The sequence below is a fragment of the Pagrus pagrus genome (assembly GCF_965226575.1).
Source record: "Pagrus pagrus genome assembly, chromosome: 1".
Taxonomy (NCBI): Eukaryota; Metazoa; Chordata; class Actinopteri; order Spariformes; family Sparidae; genus Pagrus; species Pagrus pagrus.
The window spans coordinates 18,800,958-18,823,122 of record NC_140185.1 but is presented as its reverse complement, the minus strand read 5'-3'; the positions used below and the strand labels follow the sequence as shown (position 1 = coordinate 18,823,122).

General features: G+C 39.4%; 2 protein-coding genes across 5 annotated transcripts; one reads left to right on the top strand and one right to left on the bottom strand.

The window, feature by feature from the left end:
- Window positions 1–406: 406 nt before the first annotated feature.
- lims1 (LIM and senescent cell antigen-like domains 1) lies at window positions 407–10,968 on the top strand. Of its 4 annotated transcripts, none has more exons than XM_084359725.1 (11): window positions 407–637; window positions 4,036–4,192; window positions 4,350–4,416; window positions 5,715–5,835; window positions 6,049–6,198; window positions 6,318–6,468; window positions 7,965–8,057; window positions 8,230–8,278; window positions 8,404–8,479; window positions 8,663–8,838; window positions 9,492–10,968. In XM_084359725.1, exons 1-10 carry the CDS (start codon window positions 477–479, stop codon window positions 8,799–8,801), a joined length of 1,164 nt encoding a protein of 387 aa, XP_084215851.1. In that variant the 5' UTR covers window positions 407–476; the 3' UTR covers window positions 8,802–8,838; window positions 9,492–10,968. The 4 variants fall into 4 exon arrangements, with proteins under 4 accessions (XP_084215851.1, XP_084215852.1, XP_084215853.1 ...); XM_084359727.1 differs by lacking the exon at window positions 407–637 and adding an exon at window positions 2,814–3,017; XM_084359726.1 differs by lacking the exon at window positions 8,663–8,838 and having other exon boundaries at window positions 415–637.
- Window positions 10,799–19,833, bottom strand: nkpd1 (NTPase, KAP family P-loop domain containing 1; the record flags this gene model as incomplete). Its single annotated transcript, XM_084359758.1, has 4 exons — window positions 10,799–13,766; window positions 14,139–15,524; window positions 16,150–16,478; window positions 19,695–19,833. The coding sequence occupies 4 exons, from the start codon at window positions 19,831–19,833 to the stop codon at window positions 13,479–13,481; spliced, it is 2,142 nt and encodes a 713-aa protein (XP_084215884.1). The 3' UTR covers window positions 10,799–13,478.
- Between the last annotated feature and the right edge of the window lie 2,332 nt (window positions 19,834–22,165).

Below are 22,165 nucleotides of genomic sequence, written 5' to 3'. Positions count from 1 at the left end.
AATTTCTTATAAAAAGGGTAAAACCTGAATTGTATCATGGCTTAGTCTTTGCTTCTAAAAAGGCCTTTTTCACACAGGTTTTGCTTGATCTACTCCCAGATTTTTAAAATAAAATATCTGGAATTTTGACACACCACTCCTGAACGTACCCAGATTACTTACTCAGAACACACTCAGTGGTGCGTCATTTTGAAAGCACTCTAAGACTAAATCAACAACCCATTGCCAGAACAAATGTTAGCACAATAAGTTTCTGAAAAACCACATATAGGTTAAAACATATAGGTTAAAACATTTCTTGATATTTAATTTAAATTTCTCTCTTGTCACAAAACTACACTTATGCTCCAGTTAGCACAATATCCACTTGGTAAGTATCAGGTAAATGTCATATTTAAGCTTAAAATACCTGTTTTTGTCCTCACAAACACAGCTGGAAATTGACCTGAGGACTGCTCAAAGTATCCACTGGAGTCATGCTTACAAATGTTGAAGCAGCGCGGTCCCTTGTCAAGCGCACCCTGTGGTTCAGCACTTACAAATACTGCAACGCATACTCGAACTGTGGTCGCTGGCTTGGCAGCCTTGTCGCCTTTAACTCCACCACCATCCCCTCCACATCCAACGTGCAAGTGAGGTAACGAACATGTACTGTGTGTATACGTGATATGACATGTTTTAATATCGTATGTAGCCTGTAACAAATTTGAACCAATCTGTGGTTTGTGGAAATGTTAACTGAAAATACTGTATCTTGGAGACTGGGCTGAAATCAGCCAGCTAAACTGCTAAACAAATCAATAACAGACCTTCTCTTAATTGGATATTGCAAAAAAAGCTTCACTGAAGCAGTGAATGTGTTTATATGAACAGTGTTATCATGGTAAATCGGAACTAAAATTAGTATGTTTTCTTTACACAAGTCTGAAAGAGGGGTGAAAAAATGGTCAAGGTCTGCTTACAGGCAATAATCACAGTCGTCATCAGCCAGTAACGTTTGCTCAGTTGACGTCATGTACCCTTAATATGTGTGTTATACTTGGACAATAAGGGGAGGTCAAGATCGGTCTTTCACTTTCCATTCTAGAAATCCTTTTTTATATATGTATAAAAGCTTTCCGTCGGATTTGCTGAAGTGGACCCAGTGTTTGCCTTGAAATGCCATCATCTTGCAAATAACTTCCTGATAGAATTACAACCCTTTGAAGCCTTGAAAATTAAATTATTTTCATATGTTCCAGCTGCAGAGCATATTCACAATTTAGGGATAGGGAAAGTGGATCCAACAAAAGTAGCAGAGCTACAATGTTTTTCTTAAAATGATCCTCTCTGTAAGGCTTTTATAGCCATCTGTAACTCTGCTCTCTGTGCCTCCTGCAGCAGAGGCCAATATACTCGTAAAACACTGCAAAACGTCTTGTGTAGATATCACCCATGTTATTAAGTAGAAAATTACACCCTTCCCTTACATTGGTTATATGGATCATTTTAATTTAACCATGTAAAGGCTGGATTATGCGGTTAAGCTTTTAACATCCATTTGTGGAAGCTGGATCATTACGGACAAAAGGAATAAGAGTGCAATACAATGCAAGCAGATGTTATTTATACTGCACTTACTGTCCAGGCAGAGTGCTTTCAGAGCAGGTATATAAACAACAGCAAACACGAGGACATAAAACAGGCAGAAGCGAAGCAGGACACAGTCAAATAATAGCTCCATTAAGTGAAATCCGATAAAAGACATAACTTCAGTGCTGTCTCCCGTTTCACCCGCAGCTGATTAAAATTTTAAGTCTTAGAGTTTAAAAGGACGATCAGAGATATTTCTTCAACAGGAAACATGCTGGTAGCACTTCAGGTAGGCTACGGATGCTGAGCTGATGAGGTCAGATTTATGAAGGTTGTCAGCCATCCTGGGGTCTCACAGCCTCGTGGAGAAACATTCACAGGAACATATTTGTCTTTATTTATTGTCAAATAGTCATTCAGTTGTTTATAGCCTCTATGTGTGTGTTGATTTTGAGTCAGATGTCAAACAGAGCTGTAATGTTGGGACATACATGTGAAGACGAGTAATGAATAATGGACGTTTGGCAGAAAATAACATGAATTTTGGACCTTTGTCATGACTTTGGCTATTTTATACTGTATGAGTTGACTTGAGTGGATTAATTAGACCCGAGTGACTGTGATGGCATTCACTGTGTATCCACCTGTACTGGATATTGGATTTATAGGGAGGGAGATCTATGAATCCATTTAACCGATTGTAAATAATATTATCAGTATGATAAGAAGCCCAGGAGCTTCATTTTTGGCGAATAAAGCATTAAGAAAGAGTGTTTTTAAGGTGTGTTTAACTGCCTGACACACCCACCTGATATGAAAATCTGATATATCTGACATTTTGCATGTTTACACATATGGGCGTGTATTTTTAATCGAATATCAGTTTTTCCACAGTTATAAAAAACATTTGTTTTGAATAATTGAATATTTTAAGGCCGATTTGATTAAAATAGTCAGGATGTGATGAAAACAGTCATTTTCTTATCATATTCCCCTACTAACATCCATCATTCATCATTCACAACACAAAAAATGTAATTTATCATTTAAGGAAAGAGGCATCAAGGGTGGAAGTAACAAAAACAATGATATACATATTTGAATTTGTTTCAGTTCTTAGGCAGAGACACAGTGTAACTTTTATTTCTGTAATTAATTATAAGAAGGCTCTTTAAAGTCCACACTGAGTGACAGTGTGCTGTGTCGGACACAGAGAGTTGATGATGTTAAACTTTAATGGACACTCCCCAAGTGGGTGGCCTGAAGCCGCTGCCAGCTCAGGCAGAGTCCGCTGGGAGGGGACGACACGGCGGAGGACAAGTCTGCTCTCCCCTGAAAAAACCTTGACAGCAATTTAGCACATCAATTTATGTCAATTTAGTAGCTTCGTTTCTAAACCTGTCGTGCCAAGGGGTGATGCTGGGGGTGGCTGGAATGACGGGCAGGTAAGAGTTTACATTAGCTCGGGTAGTAGCTAGCTAACGTTAGCCAACAAGCTAAAGCTAACGTCATATTAAATGGACAACGCCGCTAACCACGGGGCTAAAGTTAGCCAGCCGCTACGCGAGAATATGTGCCCAAATTTTTAGTCATAAGCAAAAAAATGTCAATGTCGGTGCCTGATTTGGTCGATGGCAACAGCTTAAAGGTTAGTTCACAGTTGTTGGCGTAATGACGCTACTGCTTTCCACTAAATTGGAGCTAGGTAAACTAGCCGTAGGGTTAGCATGCTAGTTAGCTATATAGCGGTTAGTCCAATTAACTCGTCGCCAAACTCTATTCAAAATTCACAACATTATGCGAATTGTTACCACTCACCTCCCCTACACTTTAAGGTACCGACCGAGCACTCAGATATGACCAGGATTACTTTGAAGTTACTTAAAGACAGCAACAAGCACTTCCTGGGGAATTATAAGCTTAAACTACCATAAAGTTAACTTTGGTTGGGTTAGCTCCTGTTATTTTAGTTTACCTTATTTTAACATTGGGTTTCGCATTAACTCTCGTTCAGCATTGGCCTCGATCTTTACTGTACGATTAATAGAAACTTCTGGATTGTGGCATAGTATTGGACTATTTAATGATGATATCTGAGTCTGGTTATAACCAGTCAGTTTATTAGTAGATGATTGTGTGTGTGTGTGTGTGTGTGTGTGTGTGTGAGGAGAAAATGCTGCTCCCATCCCTCAGCTAGGTTTCACTACCTCTATTCCTTGACCAAATTAGGTGATGACTGTGCAGAGAGTATGAGTGTTAGTGAGTTCCCCAGCTGATTCACATATTATTACCATTCTCCATGGTGACAGCTGCTGAAACAAGCGCTGCAGTACATGTGGGAGTTATGTGACAAATGATAAACACTGCTCCAGCCTTGCATCCCAGTCATTTGTCAGCCCAACATTTCACAGGACCCCAGGGGAAGTAATGCACTAATGTGTATTTTTTTGTCTCATGTAACAGCATTGCTAATGCCCTGGCCGCTGCGGCCTGCGAGCGATGTAAGAGTGGCTTTGCTGCAACTGAGAAGATCGTCAATAGCAACGGAGAGCTGTACCATGAGCAGTGCTTTGTGTGTGCCCAGTGTTTCCAGCAGTTCCCAGAGGGGCTCTTCTATGAGGTAAGGCACTCACTATAATTCATTTCACAATTAAACACAATGATGAGCCATACTTTGTACACTGCATGTGTGGTGATGATTTGTCGGGTGCTATTTTATCTAGATAATGCTTTGAATGATTCTCTCGAGTGAATGAATAATAATCTTCTTTTCACAGTTCGAAGGAAGAAAATACTGTGAACATGACTTCCAGATGCTCTTTGCCCCTTGCTGCCACCAGTGTGGTAAGTGTTTATAAGTGTCTTTAATTTAAAGGCCATCCGGATGTCGTATTTGTGGGGTTGTGTGGACCCCAGAAAGACTAGTGACCATTTTGTCAATGCTAATGGTGATCCAAATTAAGAAAGTATCTTGTATTCAGATATATTCAGACTAGATTATATTTAGGTCGACTTGAGATGGACTGCATTTTAGACCTTGTGCCAGAAAGCCTCTCAGACATGCAAGTGATTATTTGTGATCAGACTTGCTTCCCTGCTCCCATTTGATTTGTGCTGGACAAAATGACATTTGCTCTTAGCCATCTGGCAATAGAAGAGGACTGTTTTGGCTTGGTTGGACCTCGTGTGGAGATGAACATGAAACCCTGGCCTATTTGTTTGGCAATGGAAATTCAGTTGATGTCGATGGGAATTAACAAATTGTTTGATCCACTGATCCTGCTTGTTGCCGCAGGAAAGTTGCAACAAGAAGGAGTCATGGGGGAGAAGAGGAAACGGTCCAAAGCGTGGCTACATTTCACAAACAAATGACAACAACGCCACTAATGTCTGTAAAATGATAATTTCATGTAAGGGTAGAATCATCATAATATGCCAGAACATCTGTAAACAGCGTGGGCTTGACTTCCAGGATTGATGTGTATTTGACACTCTGGTGTCACTGCTTCCATCTCGAGCATCACGCCCATTAATGAGGGTATATATCCTATGTTAAAAATAACGTTAGTGCCACGCAGGCATTCTTAGTACTTTTTTTTTAGATCAGGAATGTACTTGTTGCATCTTGAGTTGTTGTAAGAAGTGAATTTCATTTATACCAAAGCATTCAGCCTTCACAGCACCTCCTCTTCTATAACCGCCACAGTTTGGGAACCATTGAACTATATTACATATGTGGCCCTGACCTCCATACGTTGTTTGCGAGATCAGATGTGTCCCCACTGACCTTTTAAGTCTATTCATACTTTTATTTAGATCTTCCCACTTGTGCTTAGATCACCCAAGATGCATTGGATTGCTACATAAGCTTAATTTAAATACTGCTCGACTGTATCCAGTGAGAGTCAGACATGCTGTAATTGATTTAAATGGACAATTATGAACAATTCGACATCAAATTGTCACTTTGAGACACTATGGAAAGCACTATAGTGCAGAGCAGTAACACTAAAACTCTATAATGGAGCGCTCATTTGGATCTACTGCACTGTAACCAAAAAAAACATCTAATCCTAACAAATATTGGAGAAGTCAAACTTGGACTTGCCTCAAGCTGATCCCTCACTTCTGGTTTCCCTCAGGGGAGTTCATCATTGGCCGTGTCATTAAGGCCATGAACAACAGTTGGCACCCCGACTGCTTCTGCTGTGACATTTGCCAGGCTGTGCTTGCGGACGTGGGGTTTGTCAAAAACGCTGGTAGGTAAGTATCCCATCTTATTACAGTCTTAATATAACACTATGACAGCCTGAGGAGCAGGTGGTTACACACACGTCAAACTCGTGACTCGCTCGCATTCGAACAAATAATGGAATTTTCGAGCAGCTGTCACGGAGCACGTCAAAATATTATTTGAGGACACTGACTCTTTCTCGACACCCCTAAATTTTGTTCTCCTTTCTCCATTTACCTCAGGCACCTGTGTCGCCCGTGCCATAACCGTGAGAAAGCTCGCGGCCTGGGCAAGTATATCTGCCAGAAGTGCCATGCCATCATTGAAGAGCAGCCGCTGATCTTTAAGAATGACCCCTATCACCCCGACCACTTCAACTGCAACAATTGCGGGTCAGTCTTACCTCTCCGCCCTGATGTTTAGTACAGAAAACGGCACCTTTTTAGTTGTAGAGTATATACGTCAGGCCAGGTTCCTCTCTCTGATGTGTTCGGTGTTTCTCTGTTCACAGGAAGGAGTTGACAGCTGAAGCCAGGGAACTAAAGGGTGAGCTCTACTGTTTGCCCTGCCACGACAAGATGGGTGTACCAATCTGTGGTGCCTGTAGGAGACCCATCGAGGGACGTGTTGTTAATGCCATGGGCAAGCAGTGGCATGTGGAGGTTTGTGAACAAGAATGAGACTATTTATCAGTACAGTAAACGCACTTACATTCCTGTACTTACAAAGTAATGTACAACATGTTACATTTTGTTGTTTTGAGGCCAGTTTGACTTTCTCTCTGCCTTCTTCTAAACAAAGCAAGGCCTTTAGGAGTTTACTTGTTTGTTTGGAAAGAAGTAAGGATAGGCCAATTAATTTTTTCAGTTATCAGAGAGTGAAGTAAATGATTTGGGAATCATCTTTGCCAAGCTGATTTGTCCAAGGCTATGTTCAGACAGCAGGAAAATCAGATTTGTTTTTCAAATCACATCTGCAAGACAAGAGTATCTCGCACTCGAAACAATCAAACTATCAAGTTGTGGAGCAGACAATTTATTACAGTGTGACACAGACTTTTGTTCTCTGTGTGTCTTTTATACCGATCTGCTAGAAGCAGCATGGACTCTTCTCAGCCATGCTGATGCTCTTCTCTTGCTCAGGACTCAAGGTCATTGTTATGTGTCATGTTGCGAGGGACACAAAATGAATGTGGAAATTGATTGATTGATTGAAATCTTTATTTCGAACATGTACTGTAAAATGTAAAATCAATCTGGATATGCCAAAAAACAGACTTGGGCTTGCAGTCTGAAAATATCCCAAATCCCAGGGAGAGGTACATAAGATTGGCTGTCAAACACACACAAAAAAAGAAATAATTAAGAATAGGTAACAAAATCATGTGGCAGTAATCAATACAAAACGTTCTGTGTTTCTGTAAAAAATCTTCTGCACATTGCAAGTTGGACTACAGGGAGTAGCCTTAAGAGAAGACTTCTGACAGGTTTATAGTGGACAAATGTCACACTGACCACCTTTTACAGTTCATAGTAGATGTAATGTCGCCTTCAGACAGAAGCAGAATACAAGTCTTTAATGAATTTCACGATTAGTTACCATTATTTATTCACAGGAGAATGAAACTCATCAAAAAAACGCTTTAGAACCAAAACACTGTTAATGAGCTAATTTGAGTCAGTAGGAGCGATGTGAGCACTTTTAAAAAGAATATTTCTCCTGAGGCAGCGCGGAGCAGATCTGGTTGTGTTCATCCGTCTGGTGGCTGCTGAATTTTACAATGTTTGAAAAGCTTAAGACTATCAACCGTGTAAAGCAGTCAAATTAATACTAAAGACAGTCATTAGCTGAAATTAATGTTGTATCTTACCACTTCAGGAACTTCATATCTGGCAGGCAGGGTAAAAGTAGAACTGGGTCTAAACACTGTGGGAACACTACAGTGCTTTCCCCACAGCGCTGTTGCGATAACTGTAATTAAAAACAAAACAACACTAAAGGATTACTGTCCTAATATTTCTCCATAGGTCAAGCCTATTATACTTTTTTTAAAAACAATTTTTGGAAAGTAAACGTCTCCGTGCCCATGTGTGTTGGCACCTGCTCTTCTCATCCACTTCCTCCTGTTTCCCTCATCAACATTTGTTTTTGTTTACAGCATTTTGTGTGTGCCAAGTGTGAGAAGCCTTTCCTTGGTCATCGGCATTATGAGAGGAAGGGGCTGGCTTACTGTGAGACTCATTATAACCAGGTGAGAAAAGAAGAGCCAAGGAAAACAATGGCTTTGGAGGGCATGACAGACATCATAATGTTGGTGAAGCGTCAAGAAATTGAAATAGCATCACCAACCCTTCAGTGCTTCACCAAATAAAATGTGCGTTTGCTGTCTAAACACCGTATCTCCTTGTTTGTGTGTTATCAAGCTCTTTGGCGACGTGTGCTATCACTGCAACCGTGTGATTGAAGGCGATGGTGAGTGTCCGTATAATAAAGCTCATTCAGTACAGTGTTGTTGGTCATCTACATAAAATGATGCTTGAAGATTAAACGGTTAAATGTTAAAATGTTTTCTTGTTTTTCTTGTGTGACCCTCTCAGTGGTGTCTGCTCTCAACAAGGCCTGGTGTGTCAGTTGTTTCTCGTGCTCCACCTGCAACACAAAACTCACTCTCAAGTAAGTGATGTTGCTTATGTAGATCATTTCTTTATTCCTATGTTTTCTGTAACACTTCTACTAAACGTCTAGCTTAGTTTTGACACAAGTCTTTGTGTGTTTCACTCTCCTGCCACAACTTTCCCCCTTTTCCTCTAATTTCTCCTCTTACATGCTGCACACGCTGCATCTGTGGTAACTCAGAGATAAGTTTGTTGAAATTGACCTGAAACCAGTGTGCAAGCACTGCTATGATCGCATGCCCGAGGAGCTGAAACGCCGCCTGGCCCGACGTGAGCGTGATGCCAAAGACCGCAAGAAAAAACCTGCTGTCTGTCCGTAGAGTTATTATTCTTTACAAGTCACCACTCCATCCATTGGTTGGTGATATCTCTGTCTTCCTCCTTTTCTGTGGTGTTCCTTGTTTACTCAGTAAACTTTATAGTATGGCATGCTCTCATTCTTTCATTCACTATAGTTAAAAGAAACCCCCTGCAGTTGTTTTGTGTATATGGTGTTTGTGCAAAACCACTGAAATATACATGCATATTGAACATGAGTTTGGCTTAGTTGATGCTTGTGAGTAGGCCTGTGACTAATGGTTATAATTACCAATTAATCTTGTGATTAATCAATTAGTTGTTTGGTCTATTAAATGTTGGAAAATAGTAAAAATCAAACAAATCATTCCAGAGTCCAGGGCCAGTTCTCGTTGTGTTCAATCAACAGGCTAAAACACAAAGATTCAGTCTAAAGTGATGAAACAGAAAAAAACTGAAGGAGCAGATATTTGTACCCTGAAAACTCAACAATTTTAAGAAAATGCATCCAAAAGAGACAAAAGCAAGAAAATAAAGACAAAAAACTTTATCGATTTGACAGCAGAAAACACAACCAAATACAGAATTGCTAAATATAACAATAATTAGTTAACATTATTCATGTAGGAAAGAAATCTGCAAAGTAAATGTTGACTACAGCCAAGTAATTCATATTTTACATACTGACGTGGTCTGTCTTTCTTTCTTTGCAGGAACAAGTTTGTTGAGTTTGACATGAAGCCTGTTTGTAAAAAGTGTTATGAGAAGTTTCCTCTGGAGCTGAAGAAAAGGCTCAAGAAGCTGGCTGAGTCCTTGGGACGCAAGTGAGCTACGTCCAGCAAAAACCACCTGGAAGTATTCCTACCTTGTCTGTGATGGTAAAATATCCAGGAGAACTGCTGCATTATACTAGTACATCAATATTAGTCATTTAAATCTGGAATTTGAAAATATAAATATATATATCACTGTGGTGTTGTCATAAATGTGCCTAGGAGCGTAAGGAGAAAGTTTTATGTTCTTGCAGTTTTTTTTTATACGCAAATGTTTTTTTGTTTTTTGTTACATTCCTAAAATGTCCAAATTTGTTACTCTTCCCAAGACGGAACACGTGGTGTCCCAGTTATTCTGACTTTACCACGACCGTATTGCCAACTGCTGTGTCTAAAACTGTGGAATTTGAAAAGATTGTTGTTTGGCATTATTTTGAATTACACGTGTGCCTTGAATATATAAACTATGTGTCTTAAAATGCAAATAATGGTTTAAATGCAACTTGCATACAGTTATGATATAGTTATGCCTCGATAAATGAATCTTAATTAGACAAAATATCTATCTGAACTTCTGACCTGTTCAGCTTTTATACCTCAGTGTGAGTACTTACAAAACAACCACTGTGTTCTTTACGATAATATAATGATGTCTCTTCTTGCTAACAGGAAAAAGTACATCACATGTCAAGAAAATCTTAAAATGTGATAGTACTTGGGAGTAACACTTATGTACGAACTACTAAGTTTTGAGGAATCCCCCCTCGGATATGTTTGCTCTAATACATATTGACAGGTGATTTTAAATGTACATTAGAAGTTGGTATCTAATGTTTGGGACTTGTTAGGTTTCTGGTGCCTCCTGTCACTTTTCTATCAGCTTAACCTGACGGGTAACTATTTAATTTAAAGGTTTAATCCATGACTGTTTCAAAGCAACAGTGAGTTGGCAAAAAATACAAATCTGAGTCTTTAAAGTAAGCTATTGTCGTAAAGACTGTAAGTATGTACTGTATGCTTTCAGTGTTTATGTTGGTGTGAAGGTACTGCTTGTACTGTAAATGCCTTGGGTTTGTTAGTCTGATATGTTTAGCCAGGTTTGCAACTCTCTGAGGGAAACGGTTCAAACGAATTCAGATGAAATTAACCATCAGCTGATTATTTAACATGAGAACGCTTTGATATTCAAATCTCATTGAGTCAGCACATTGCTTGGGCTGTGAGAAATGCCACACAACAAAAAATAATAACTGCTTGAATGTGCATTTTTATTATGGAAGACTTTTCCATCATGCATTTTATTTGCCAGAGTTTACATTTGATTGATTTGCGAGAAATGGAGAATTACAGTTAACTGCAGCACATACACTGTATTTGATTTTCTGCTTAATGATCAATAAAGTATTCTGAAACACGTCATAGTGAATTTCCATCGATGAAACACTAAATGTTCCTTTGTAACACATGTTCAGGCTGAAATACATGCAAACATGCTATATGTGTGCGCATCAGAGGATCGCCACAACAACACAAATGTTCAGTTAATGTTTTCTGACTTCGACTTTGTTTAGCAAAGTTTAGCTTTTTGAAACAAGTAGCATTCATTCACGATGTCTAGCATAGGCACGTCACAGACCTTGTTAAAAACATTCACTGATTCAAAGATAAACTTACAGTTAAAGTCACAGTACAAATAAAATAGAAAAAGGTAAACAAGGTTGAATGTGTCAAACTTCAAGTTGCAAATCAAATCAAATCATCTTCCCGTTAGCCCTCTACATCGTACCCCTTTCAGCCTAAATTAATGATGGAAAAACCCCTCAATTAAGATAAACATCTTTACATGCATATCACACGTTTACTAGAGCGGTAAATCAGAGTGAATATAACACCTGGAGCTTCTTATTTTCCCACGAAAGGTTGCACGATCCATAGGTCTGTATGTTGTGTTGAGGTAATGTGTTTCACAGCTTTTTAACAACCCAAACCCTTTTTCCATTTGCCGGTTTACTTCTATAACACATTGACACACACGCACACAAAACAAGTGTCGTCTCATAAAAGGAAAAAGCGGACATAAAAGCACAGGTGTTGCTACTCACATTAACAGTGGCTATATTCAACTGTCACAGTGGGCGAGCATGCATAATACCAAGGCCCTGAAACTAAAGCTGTGAAATTGCTGTTCCTGCTGTGAAATGTTGAAATATCTGCTGTAAAAAAATGTCTATAATAGGAATATGTAGTCCATGATAAAAGACCTCTTGTTCCCTCAAGTTAACAAAAATGTAATTACAAATGATTGGACATAGTTTCTAAGCAACTACGTTTTTGCCAACAGCAGTTCAGCATAAGCTCCTGTAGCCAAATCAATTCAGTGTTATTTTACTGTCCAGTTCATTAATTTTGATATTAATCAAAATGTCTTGAAATTAACCATAAACCACTTGTGTTGACAAAAGCTGAGAAGTGCATTTGGCAAAACAATATCAGATTTTTCTCTCCATGCAAGTACTCGACTTGTTGAGTTTCCATCACCTCCACAGCTATACTTAATTTTTGTCTGTGTATTCACAAATATACATGACTAAACCATAATGCCTTCAAAAGAATAACTGAATGCTTGCTGGGAAAATTGGGGTCTTGAGGAGAGGGCGATAAACCAAAACCGTTCAGGCAACTCATTACAAATAAATATTTGAAACCAGACAGAATGCAATTCAATTTGGCATCAAGGCTCAATGACTCATCGGCCCCCGTGGTGAGAACGGATGGAGTGATCAATTGAAATGCCTCAAAGGGTTTGTTGTGACGAGGCCATATGTTGGAGTGGCAGAGGGAGCAAAGGAGAACGCACTTAGACATTTAAACAATACATTAGCAGTGACAAGTGAGACGCTGGCTTTCCCAGACTGAGAAGTAAAGCACTCAGGTTTTGTATTTTAAAAGTTGCGCTGGCTTCATCATAATCATGAGACATCGGTCGGAGGAGAAATTGAGAACAGTGCTGCTGAGCAGGAATCTTATTTCCACTGAACTGGTTTAAAGTTAATTTAAAGACAAACTATAGTGATTCATGTTTGAGCCAAATTAGTGTTAAACAACAAGGTGCGCTAATAGCGACTTGAAATAATTTTTCATTATTTTGGGAAATACATTTACTTGCGGTCTTGTCAAGAGTTAGGTAAGAAGATTGATACCACTTTCATGTGTGTGTGTGTGCTAAATGGACCTGGAGCCAGGAGGCAATTAGCTTAGCATAGCTTAGCTTAGCTAAACATTGAGACTGGGAGCAGGAGAAAACGCACTGAAAGGCAGACTAACATGTTGTGCTTTGCTTTTTTAATCCATGCATAAAGAAAATGGATCAAAATGTCAGGTATTCACTAGGAATCACTTGTTGTACTCCTGGAAACCAGTGGCAGGGCACACTGATATAATGCATTGATCACTGAGCCTTTAGATGTGTTGGTAGCATCCCTACCATATTTACCTGTTGGTGGCTGAAGCTTCATATTAAGCATATAGACTTGATGTTTTATCTTTAGAAAGGAGCCCCACTAGCTTCCCACAGAGAGGTATATTCTTCTTGGGGTCCTTGTTAACACTTAAACCACAAAAAATACAAATTAAAATGGCGTAGTAATAACAAGATCAAACAGACACAGCACATGTCAATGTGAATATCAGAAAACACTAGAAAAAAAAACAGACCATGAGGGTGGTAATTATCATTTCATCTAACTCTTGACAAGGAAACAAGTAAGCAAATTTCCCAAAATGTTGAACTATACCTTTAAAAATCTATTAGTAACACACTGACACATTTTCCATGAAGTCTTTAGTGTATCGTGACTTCAATACTACGCATGCAGATCGTAATTTTAAGGATATCAGACCTACTGGAAATGAATGGATTCCCTACATTCAGCTGTTTATCATGTTGGGATTAGAAGAGACGTGATGGGCAACATGTAGAGGAAATCTAGGCAGCTGGTTCTGAGAATGAGTATGTGACGGTGACATGTTCTTGTATTGTGGTCGGAGGTGTGATGGTAAGCCCAGGAAGTGCAGTCTGAAAGTTGCCCATTCGCCGAAGGTCATATCTAGGAGGTCTTTAAGGTCATCTGGATCACCAAAGACCAGTGCAGAACCACTGAGGCCATTGCTTCTGATGATATCAACACACTTAATGGGGAACTCCATCCTCTCCAACTAGGAAAAAGAAGAAGTTCAGCATCATAAACACACAGGAATAATATTAAGCTCCTTATTAATCCTGTGCTTGATTAAAATTGCCTACCTATGCACAAGGGATTCACAGGAAATGCAGTGTATTTATATTATATATTGCAGGGAGTACAGGAACATGGAGCAGCTACAGTGAGCTTTTAGAGGAGGCGACAGGCTGCACAACTCTAACTCAGGGTAACTGCATCTGCTGTGTCCTTCTGCTGTGCAGAAAACTACTCATGCCATGAGAACACAAGATCTTCAGTTGTATTTCTGATAAGGAGCTGCTCAAGAAGTATTTTCTGTAGCATTTATTTTGAAATCTTAAAGATTAAGTTAAAATGAATGTATTACCTCTTCACAAACATCCTCTGTATTCATATTGATGATAGTTGTGATTGGCAGAGGAGCTAGGTTCCTCATCCAACCAGAATCTTTCAGTCTTGATGTCCCTCTGATCCGAGCCAGCTCCTTCCTAACTGAATGATCCAGGTTCACCGTCGCCACTTCAAATGTCTTCAAGTCCTTCACGGTGAATTTGAAATCTACTTTGAGAAATATTTCAAACATCTCAGGATCTCCATCCTGCTCGAGGAGGTCCTCGATCTGTGCACTCATCACATACAGCTCAGCCCTGGACTCACTGAAGACTTCCCATAAAGTCTTTGAATCATCAATTTTGGCCACATTCCCACGATCAATGTCTGCTCTCTGCTGAGCGTCTTCTACACACTGGATGATCCAGCTGAGGCGGCAGGGCCACTGATTGGCCAAGACCACCCATGCTGCAATGTGTTCTGGTGGACAAAGCTCCAAGTCCTTCATGATTATCACAGTCACTCGGATGGAGTTAATCACTCTTCTCATCGACATGGTGTCATCTAACATGTACTTGTAGAGATTCCTTTCATCTTTCACCAACTCCTCTACCTCCTCCTCCTTTTCAACGAGCAATAGATCTGACTCTTTTGTCACCACTGAAAACGCATTCGAGGAAGATCTCATTTTGGGGCTTCCAGTTCTCTGTTTTTTGATTTTTGACTTGCTAGTGAGGTCATAAAATAAACGGCCCTTCGAATCGTCGCACAGCGGCGGGACTGTGAAGGCCAGAGTCACGATGCTGTTTAACAGTGCATACGCTCTGTCCTCTTTGCTGAAGCAGCCATCTGCAAAGTTCACTTTCTGCACAAGAACATCTGGGTTGACGGCCAGAATGGAAATAAACGGGCTTTCCTCATCTGAGAGCAGAATGTTAATAGCGTCAAGAACTGTGACAATTTTCTTTGGGGAGCATCGGTCCAGATTGGTGATCTTCAGTACCACTCGGATCCGTCTCCTCTCAAACACCTCCATAAACTGGATGAAGCAAGAAAGAAACCACATTTCCTTCCTCACTTCGTTCATGAAGCCCAGTTGGCTGCTGATCCGCTCATTGTCCATCCCCCTCCTAATGTTCAGATCCTGGCTGAAGATGAGGTTCTTACCCATCAGAAAGATGAACCTCAATGCGCTTGCTGCCGGTACTCCTAACGCAGCGATGATCAGGCCCTCAAACACACCCACCTGGCCTGATGTTCCATTCACTGCCTGGCTAGCTTCAATCTCAGGGCTGGGAAGGCCAAAAGCAAACAGGAATATCAGGAAGATAGTCGGTACCACAAGAATGGACAGGACGAGAAACCACAGAGGGCAGCAGCAAACCTTTTTGGACCTCCAATGGTTAGTACCATCCTCCACTATCTAAAATGTTTAAAAACAAAACACAGAACAAGTGTGAAGCTTACATTTCTGCAGCTCTTTGGTCAGGTTAAAACAACAAAAATACTTTGTAGGGTTTAGGAAAGCATGCTTTGGGTTAAAATATACCCTTTCACAGGGTGCCCGTTCAAAATTAATCATTTCGTGAGTAACTGTTCATGAATCAAAATTAGGCAACAAAATGTTTTTTAATCATTGAAAATTTGCAGTTTAACGGTAACTGCGGGAAGTATTGGGAATTGCTAAGAACGAAATTAGGAAATTTACAATTCAGTTTAGCTAAAGGCTAAAAATAGAGAATTTAAAGTCAACTTCTTCTATGTACGTATTTTCCTGTGTTTTTCCTCGGGTCGCTACGCTATGACATTACTAAAACATGATTGGTTAGTTGCAATGATGCTGCAGGAACAACACCAACACGGCGATATCAGATTGTGCAAACTAAGACGATGAACCTGCTGCACATTATCATGTGAACATTGTCACTGTGAGCATGTTAGTATGCATTTAGTTTAAAGCACAGCTGTACCAGAGTACAGCCACACGCAGCCACTGGCAAGCTGTAGACTTGTTTAATAACTACAAGAAGTTGAGATAATTCACACACCTTCGTCTTGACTTCCTCTTCTTCATCATGTTGACCCACACGGTAGAGCACAAGCTGTAATTTCCCGAAGCTCATCTGCATGGCCTGAAACAGCCGTATAGCTATCCCGGCCCACAGCAGGTCACTACCTGCAAAATGCCAGGCACTAAAGTGCACAAAAATGAACCTGACGTTATGGTGCTGCTGGTTCTCCTTATTCCAAATGGGCCTGTAGAAGAGCAGTCGGCCAATGAGAGCTAGAAAGCCCGTGAATGAAGGGTTAACCGAGCGAGGACGTGATCTTCCCTTGTATTCCTCCTCAATCCTTGAAGTCTCCACCTTCATGTCCGCTGAAGAGACACAAGACATATTATTACATTTAGGATCAATCATTTAGCCGGTTGGGGCACATGTAAGGACAAACAGTATCAATCAAAGCAGAGATAGGAAGACAGGAACAACATGTTGGGTGGTTGGCTTGGATGTAAGGGGGATAATGAATAGAAAGTTTTCAGAACGTTATGTGGAATATTAAAGCAACACGTTTTTGATCATGGCAGTACACCCAACACCTATTCCAGGGAAAATAATCAGACTTCTCGGCAGAAAAACATAATTATATGCAAATGATTGAGCTTTTTCATTTGTTCACATCGAGACAAGACGCTCAACAAAAAAGTCAGATATAGAGTTGGTGAATAGCAGTGTTTCTCAGCTGTCTTGCAACATTTCTAAGATATAATATTGTGTGGACATTAATCACTAATTCTCACTAATGAAACCATCTATCTCTGAAACATGCATATCATTACTGAAACACATGCCAATTGGGAGATAAATTAATTAATTAAAAAAAATAATATTTTGCTTCAATTTGTATAAAGAAGATTGTTGCAGTAATGAGATAAATCAGTAAAATGAAGTTAATGTACAGTATTCATGTTACAAAACCTTCCCCCCCAAAGTTTCAAGTAACTCTTTTCAGGCCTGTCAATAATTATTGATTTTGGACAGTTGCAGTAACAAGATTTTTCAAGGATTTTTTTTTGTGAACTATGAATAAAATTGTGATATATTGTCAATATATCTCTTAAGGTGAAGATGCACGGTTATCCTAGACCTTGCGTATGTTTCAGGGATAATGGCCTTCTTTATGTCTTTTTAAAAATGTTCAAAGCTTGAAATCTTTGAAGGATTTTGTGAGAATGACCAGTGGAAAAAAAAAAAATAAATAAAAAAAAACAAACAAAAAAAATAAATATATATATATATATATATATAATCACTATGACAGCCCTGTACTGCAAGACCTTCTGGGTTCTCACAAAAAACAACCTTAACCTTGTTTTTTCCATTGGAGACCTCCATTGAATAAAGCACATGCTCTATTCAATCTGTTCAATGTCGCTTGTCTATAAAATGAGAATCTGTAGTTTCACAGATTTCATGTGCAAGAAGACTCTTACTTACTTGATACATCTTGATGTCTCTTAAAATGTGATTTAATGGGTTTTGTCTTTATTTGTGTTTCTTAACAAAAACAAAAATGTGCTTCTTAACATTAAAGCTCCTGTTGATCTGTTTTTTGCAGACTTCATCTGTAAATAAATGCTGTTTGCTTTGTTTACATTTGTTGCGTTAAGATCAACACTGAGGAGATTGTTATGTACAGACTCTGAAAGGGCACACTGTCTTTTAAAGGCAACCACCTGTTATCAGGATCCTTTTTTGTTTATTTAGCCTATTTTCTTTATCAAAACTGACAGATAAAATGGCTCATTACAGCACAAGATATGCATATAAAAGCACAATACATTTAGAATAACACATCTACTATCCCCACGCCAGACCACAGAGCACTGGCAGAAAATAAGACTTCAAACACTGTAAAACTATAAAGGTTCCTCTATTAAATAAAGGGTCAGAGCTTCGAAAGGGGGAGGGAACACGAATATTAGGGGTTTCCTCTAACAAGCACTTTAACAAAATTGAGTTTTAATGGGTTTGGAGGGATACTTTAAGATTACTTATACCAAGCATGCATAAGGGAAGGAGAAATGTTTTAACTGTTTGACCAATTACATCTGTCAGGTTTACAGAAAAGGACCCAACTGCAGACAACAGAAAGCGAGCTTTAATGAAAGCAGATAACCAAAATTAAATAAATTCAAAATGTGATTAACAAAAAAGGCAGGCACCAAAAAAGACGGCAACAAAGACAATCCAGAAAACTACACAGCAAAACAAAAATGGAGGACAAACCGTAAAGCCATGGGGAACGTATGCAGAACACAGGGAGCACACGAGGACCGGGAAGAGACACAAGAACGCAAGATGAAAACAAGATGACGACAGAAGAACAAACAAAGAGTGAAAGTCTTGAATGCACAGGAAGTGATCAACTAATGAGACACAGGTGTACTCAGAAATAGAGCGGGAAAACAGACAAAGACAGGAAGTGGGAAGTGCAACATGACACGTGAGGATATAATCTACAAAATAAAACAGGAAAGAAGCAAACCTTGACAACATCATTGATTTCTTTAAGCCAAGAATGTCCACAGTGTAATGTTTGTTTAACCTTTCTAAATCTTTTTTAAAATAAATTTTTTGTTTAGTCTTTCTGGTCATTAAGTGCTCTTTTTCACTAGTGTTGCTCTAAAACTTTGATGGATCTAAGCTAATTTATTGCGTCTCTCTGGGGTAATATGTAGTCTGTGATTTATGTCAGATTGCAGATCATTTGCTCTGTTAGTGGTGAAACACCTGGATAGGTTGAGCCACATATGTGTCACTGCTTTCGTTGAGTCCTGTTAAAATGCACAGTATATAAAATATCAGCCTTCATACTATCATATTATCATATAATCTTTTATGAATATATCTAAGAGGGGATTGCACCAAAGTATTTGTAGTGATTAAGATTGCGTATACCAGTGTTTTGTAACTGTAAGTACTAATTACTTTTAGGGTATTATGGTGTTGGGAGTGTGTAATGAGGGCACACATTATTGTGCAACTCTATTTGCCATGCACAGTGTTTAGGAGGATTATGGGATGTGTATTTAAGAACAAAGAGATCCTCTACAGGCCTGCAGAGCAGAAATACAACAAACCTTTCAATCAGTCTGTTGTTAAGAAGTCATTCAAGCATGAATCAGCTCTGAGGTGGTACACAGATCATTCAGAAGTAGCTCACTGATTTTCTGACTGCAGTGGCTAAGTCAATGCAAGCATTAAATATGTATGTTTACAGTTTTTAATGATACTATGCTGCAACAACATTTTTATCATGCAGTTTCTACAGTCGACGCACCATAGTTTCAGCCCTTGCAGTCACGTTTACAGTGAACACAGAAATACTCTTACATAAAAACAATTTGCATCCAAATCATTTCAAGTTTAGTTTTTATGTTTGACGCCAAAATACACATTTTTTAAGACCTTATAAACTCATACAGTCCCTACCCACATACTGTAGATACGGTTAAAGAACAGGGCTTCAAGGAAAGCGTCCAGCAGACGAAGAGACCACATGTTAGGGTTCAGATAGAGTGTTTACAAACCTTCCAGCTGTCCGAGGATCATGTTGAGTCGATTCTGACATGCGGAGTAGAGTCCTACAGTTGCAGGTGATGAAACCTTTGTCAGGGTCTTGGCCAGCGCAGATGCATAAATTTCATCTGAAAGATCAACATTTTTCATTTCACACTTCACTTTGTATTCACATCAACTTGATAGAACAACACATTAGAGGTAACTTAAGTTGAAAGATTATCTGACACACCTATTCAAAGAATTTCTGCCGTTAAAACTGAGAGAACTGGATCTCCGGTCGACACGCTCACAGGACTAATTTAAACCGACAATGTTCTTATAGCTCAGTAATGCTGAACTAAACTGAAGTGACAGTGCAGGTACATGACATGTTCATTTATGCATTAACAAAGTGAGCATTCATAGCATTCACTCAGAAAAAAAGGAAGTTAAATGGAGCCCTTGACCTGGTGTGCAGAAGCCACTATACACGTAATATTCAAATGTGCACAATGATGTTTACTTTACAGGCTGATGGCTCCATTATACTAAAACCTCAAGCCGTAAGGTTGGTTCATTTTTGCAACATTTGTCTTTTAAGTTAATGACAGTCGAGTTATTTAAAAATAAAAGAACTCACAGGCCAATGTGGATTAAAATGGGTAGAAGAAAAACAGCTACTTTATCCGTTTTAATTATACCCTTGTCATTACTCAGTTTAACAGTGATATAGTAGCTAAATGTCTCTTCAGCATAAAGGTATGAGACTTTGATGATCCACAGTCAAGAACAGCAAAATGCAGTGTTAATGGACACGTTCACCCAGAAATAAAAATGTTTCGTAGTCCACAAAACATTCATGGAGGTTCACAGCAAAACAAGCATTGCAGCATTCTCCTAAACAACTGAAGAAAATATATTAAATGACTCCATACAGCCCGTCTGGTGTAATCCAGGTTTCCGGAAGCCCCGAGATCCCAAATGGATTTGAAACTCAGGACAGTCCCGAATTACAAGCAGTTGTCCCAAATCCTGACTGCTGTCCTACTGTCTCGGAAGTTAGACTAAACCAGTTTTGAGTTAGTTATAGCTTAATAAAACATTAAAAACTGATCATTGTTGAACACTTTTTTAGTGTTACCCTGCAGCTGGCTCTGCATCGCGTACAGCAGTTCGTATCCTACATGAATTATAGCTGGTTTTCTTTTAGCTGTGTACAGTAGTGCAGCAAATAAAACAAATAGCTACTGCGAGATCGATGTTATGAAGATGTTGAATTAAAAAAAAAAAATTATGAGGAAATTAAACAATCCATTGCTGACATAGAGCCCTGTGTACCATGACGTGGTGAACATCCAGCCAAAAGGCAAAAATGTCCTGCAGGTATACTGGGAGGAGTGGGGAGGGAAACACCTGTGGATGACTGCTGCCTTGATAAACTAGAGATTTTTATATGTGTGTCGACTCTCATGTGTTTTACTGTTCATTGCCACCGTGAACAGGTGACCACACCCATCCCCAACTCCCCTGTCCCAAATTTCACTCATCCTCATCTGGTCACCGTAGCGCTTTTAGCTTCACAGCTACAGTGAAGATTTCAGCTTTTAAAAGGATGTAAATATATTTGTGATCTTGTCTTGTCTGTTGTTTTTTAAAAAGTTTTAAAACAAGTGTCCGTCTACTTCAGTTGTTCAGGAGAATGCCGCCGCTCTGTTTTGCTGTAAAGCTTGAGAAATGCTTTGTGAACTACAAAACTTCAGCGGACTTTCCATCTGCATGAGGGTGAGAAGATAATGACTGAATTTTCATTTTTGGGTGAACTTATCCTTTTGAAATTTTTAAAACACTGAACATCTACCCAAATCTGTATTCACATTGAAAGGTTTCAACATTCTTACCATACCCAAACATGCTGAAATCCTCCATGTAGGTACGCTCTATGCTAACTGATTAATGAAAGCTAATTGAAATCAAAACAGTCTTAAAGCAGGTGACCATGGCTGCTTGCTGAATCATCTGCATCATGATAAAGACCAGCAATAGATGAAAAAAGATTGTTGGTGTTTTTCAAAGAAACGAATCATTAACACCGACGCTGAAGATGATTCAGCCAAAGGAACAGAGGACGGAGACATTATGTGCAAGTCTCTGCCTTAGACAATATAAGCGTTCACACTCAGTTCAGGTTAATGTTCACAGACAAGTTCTAATGCCTTCACTCACATTGTGAAACTGAAAGTGAAAACTGAGCCCTTCAAACCTCTCATTATTATCCGCAGCTAACCTATAACTTACCTTTTGTTGACTGAGACATGATGACTGTGTCGTGGGCCTGAAGCTTTGACAGAAAATCCCTCTGACCTGTAGAGAATAGGGAACAGCAGGGACCTTAGCGCAGGCAGTGATGGTCTGTGCGTGTATTTGTGTGTGTGTGTGTGTGTGTGTGCGCGTGTGCTTTCTGCTTAGCAACAAGTTTCTCTTTCCTTCTTCCTTCACATCT

Coding starts and splice junctions, on each gene's coding strand:
- lims1 (XM_084359725.1), top strand. CDS start 477: ATGCTTACAAATGTTGAAGCAGCGCGGTCCCTTGTCAAGCGCACCCTG. Junction 6,469..7,964: donor GCAAGCAGTGGCATGTGGAG/GTTTGTGAACAA, acceptor TTTTGTTTACAG/CATTTTGTGTGTGCCAAGTG. Junction 8,058..8,229: donor GTGAGACTCATTATAACCAG/GTGAGAAAAGAA, acceptor TGTGTTATCAAG/CTCTTTGGCGACGTGTGCTA.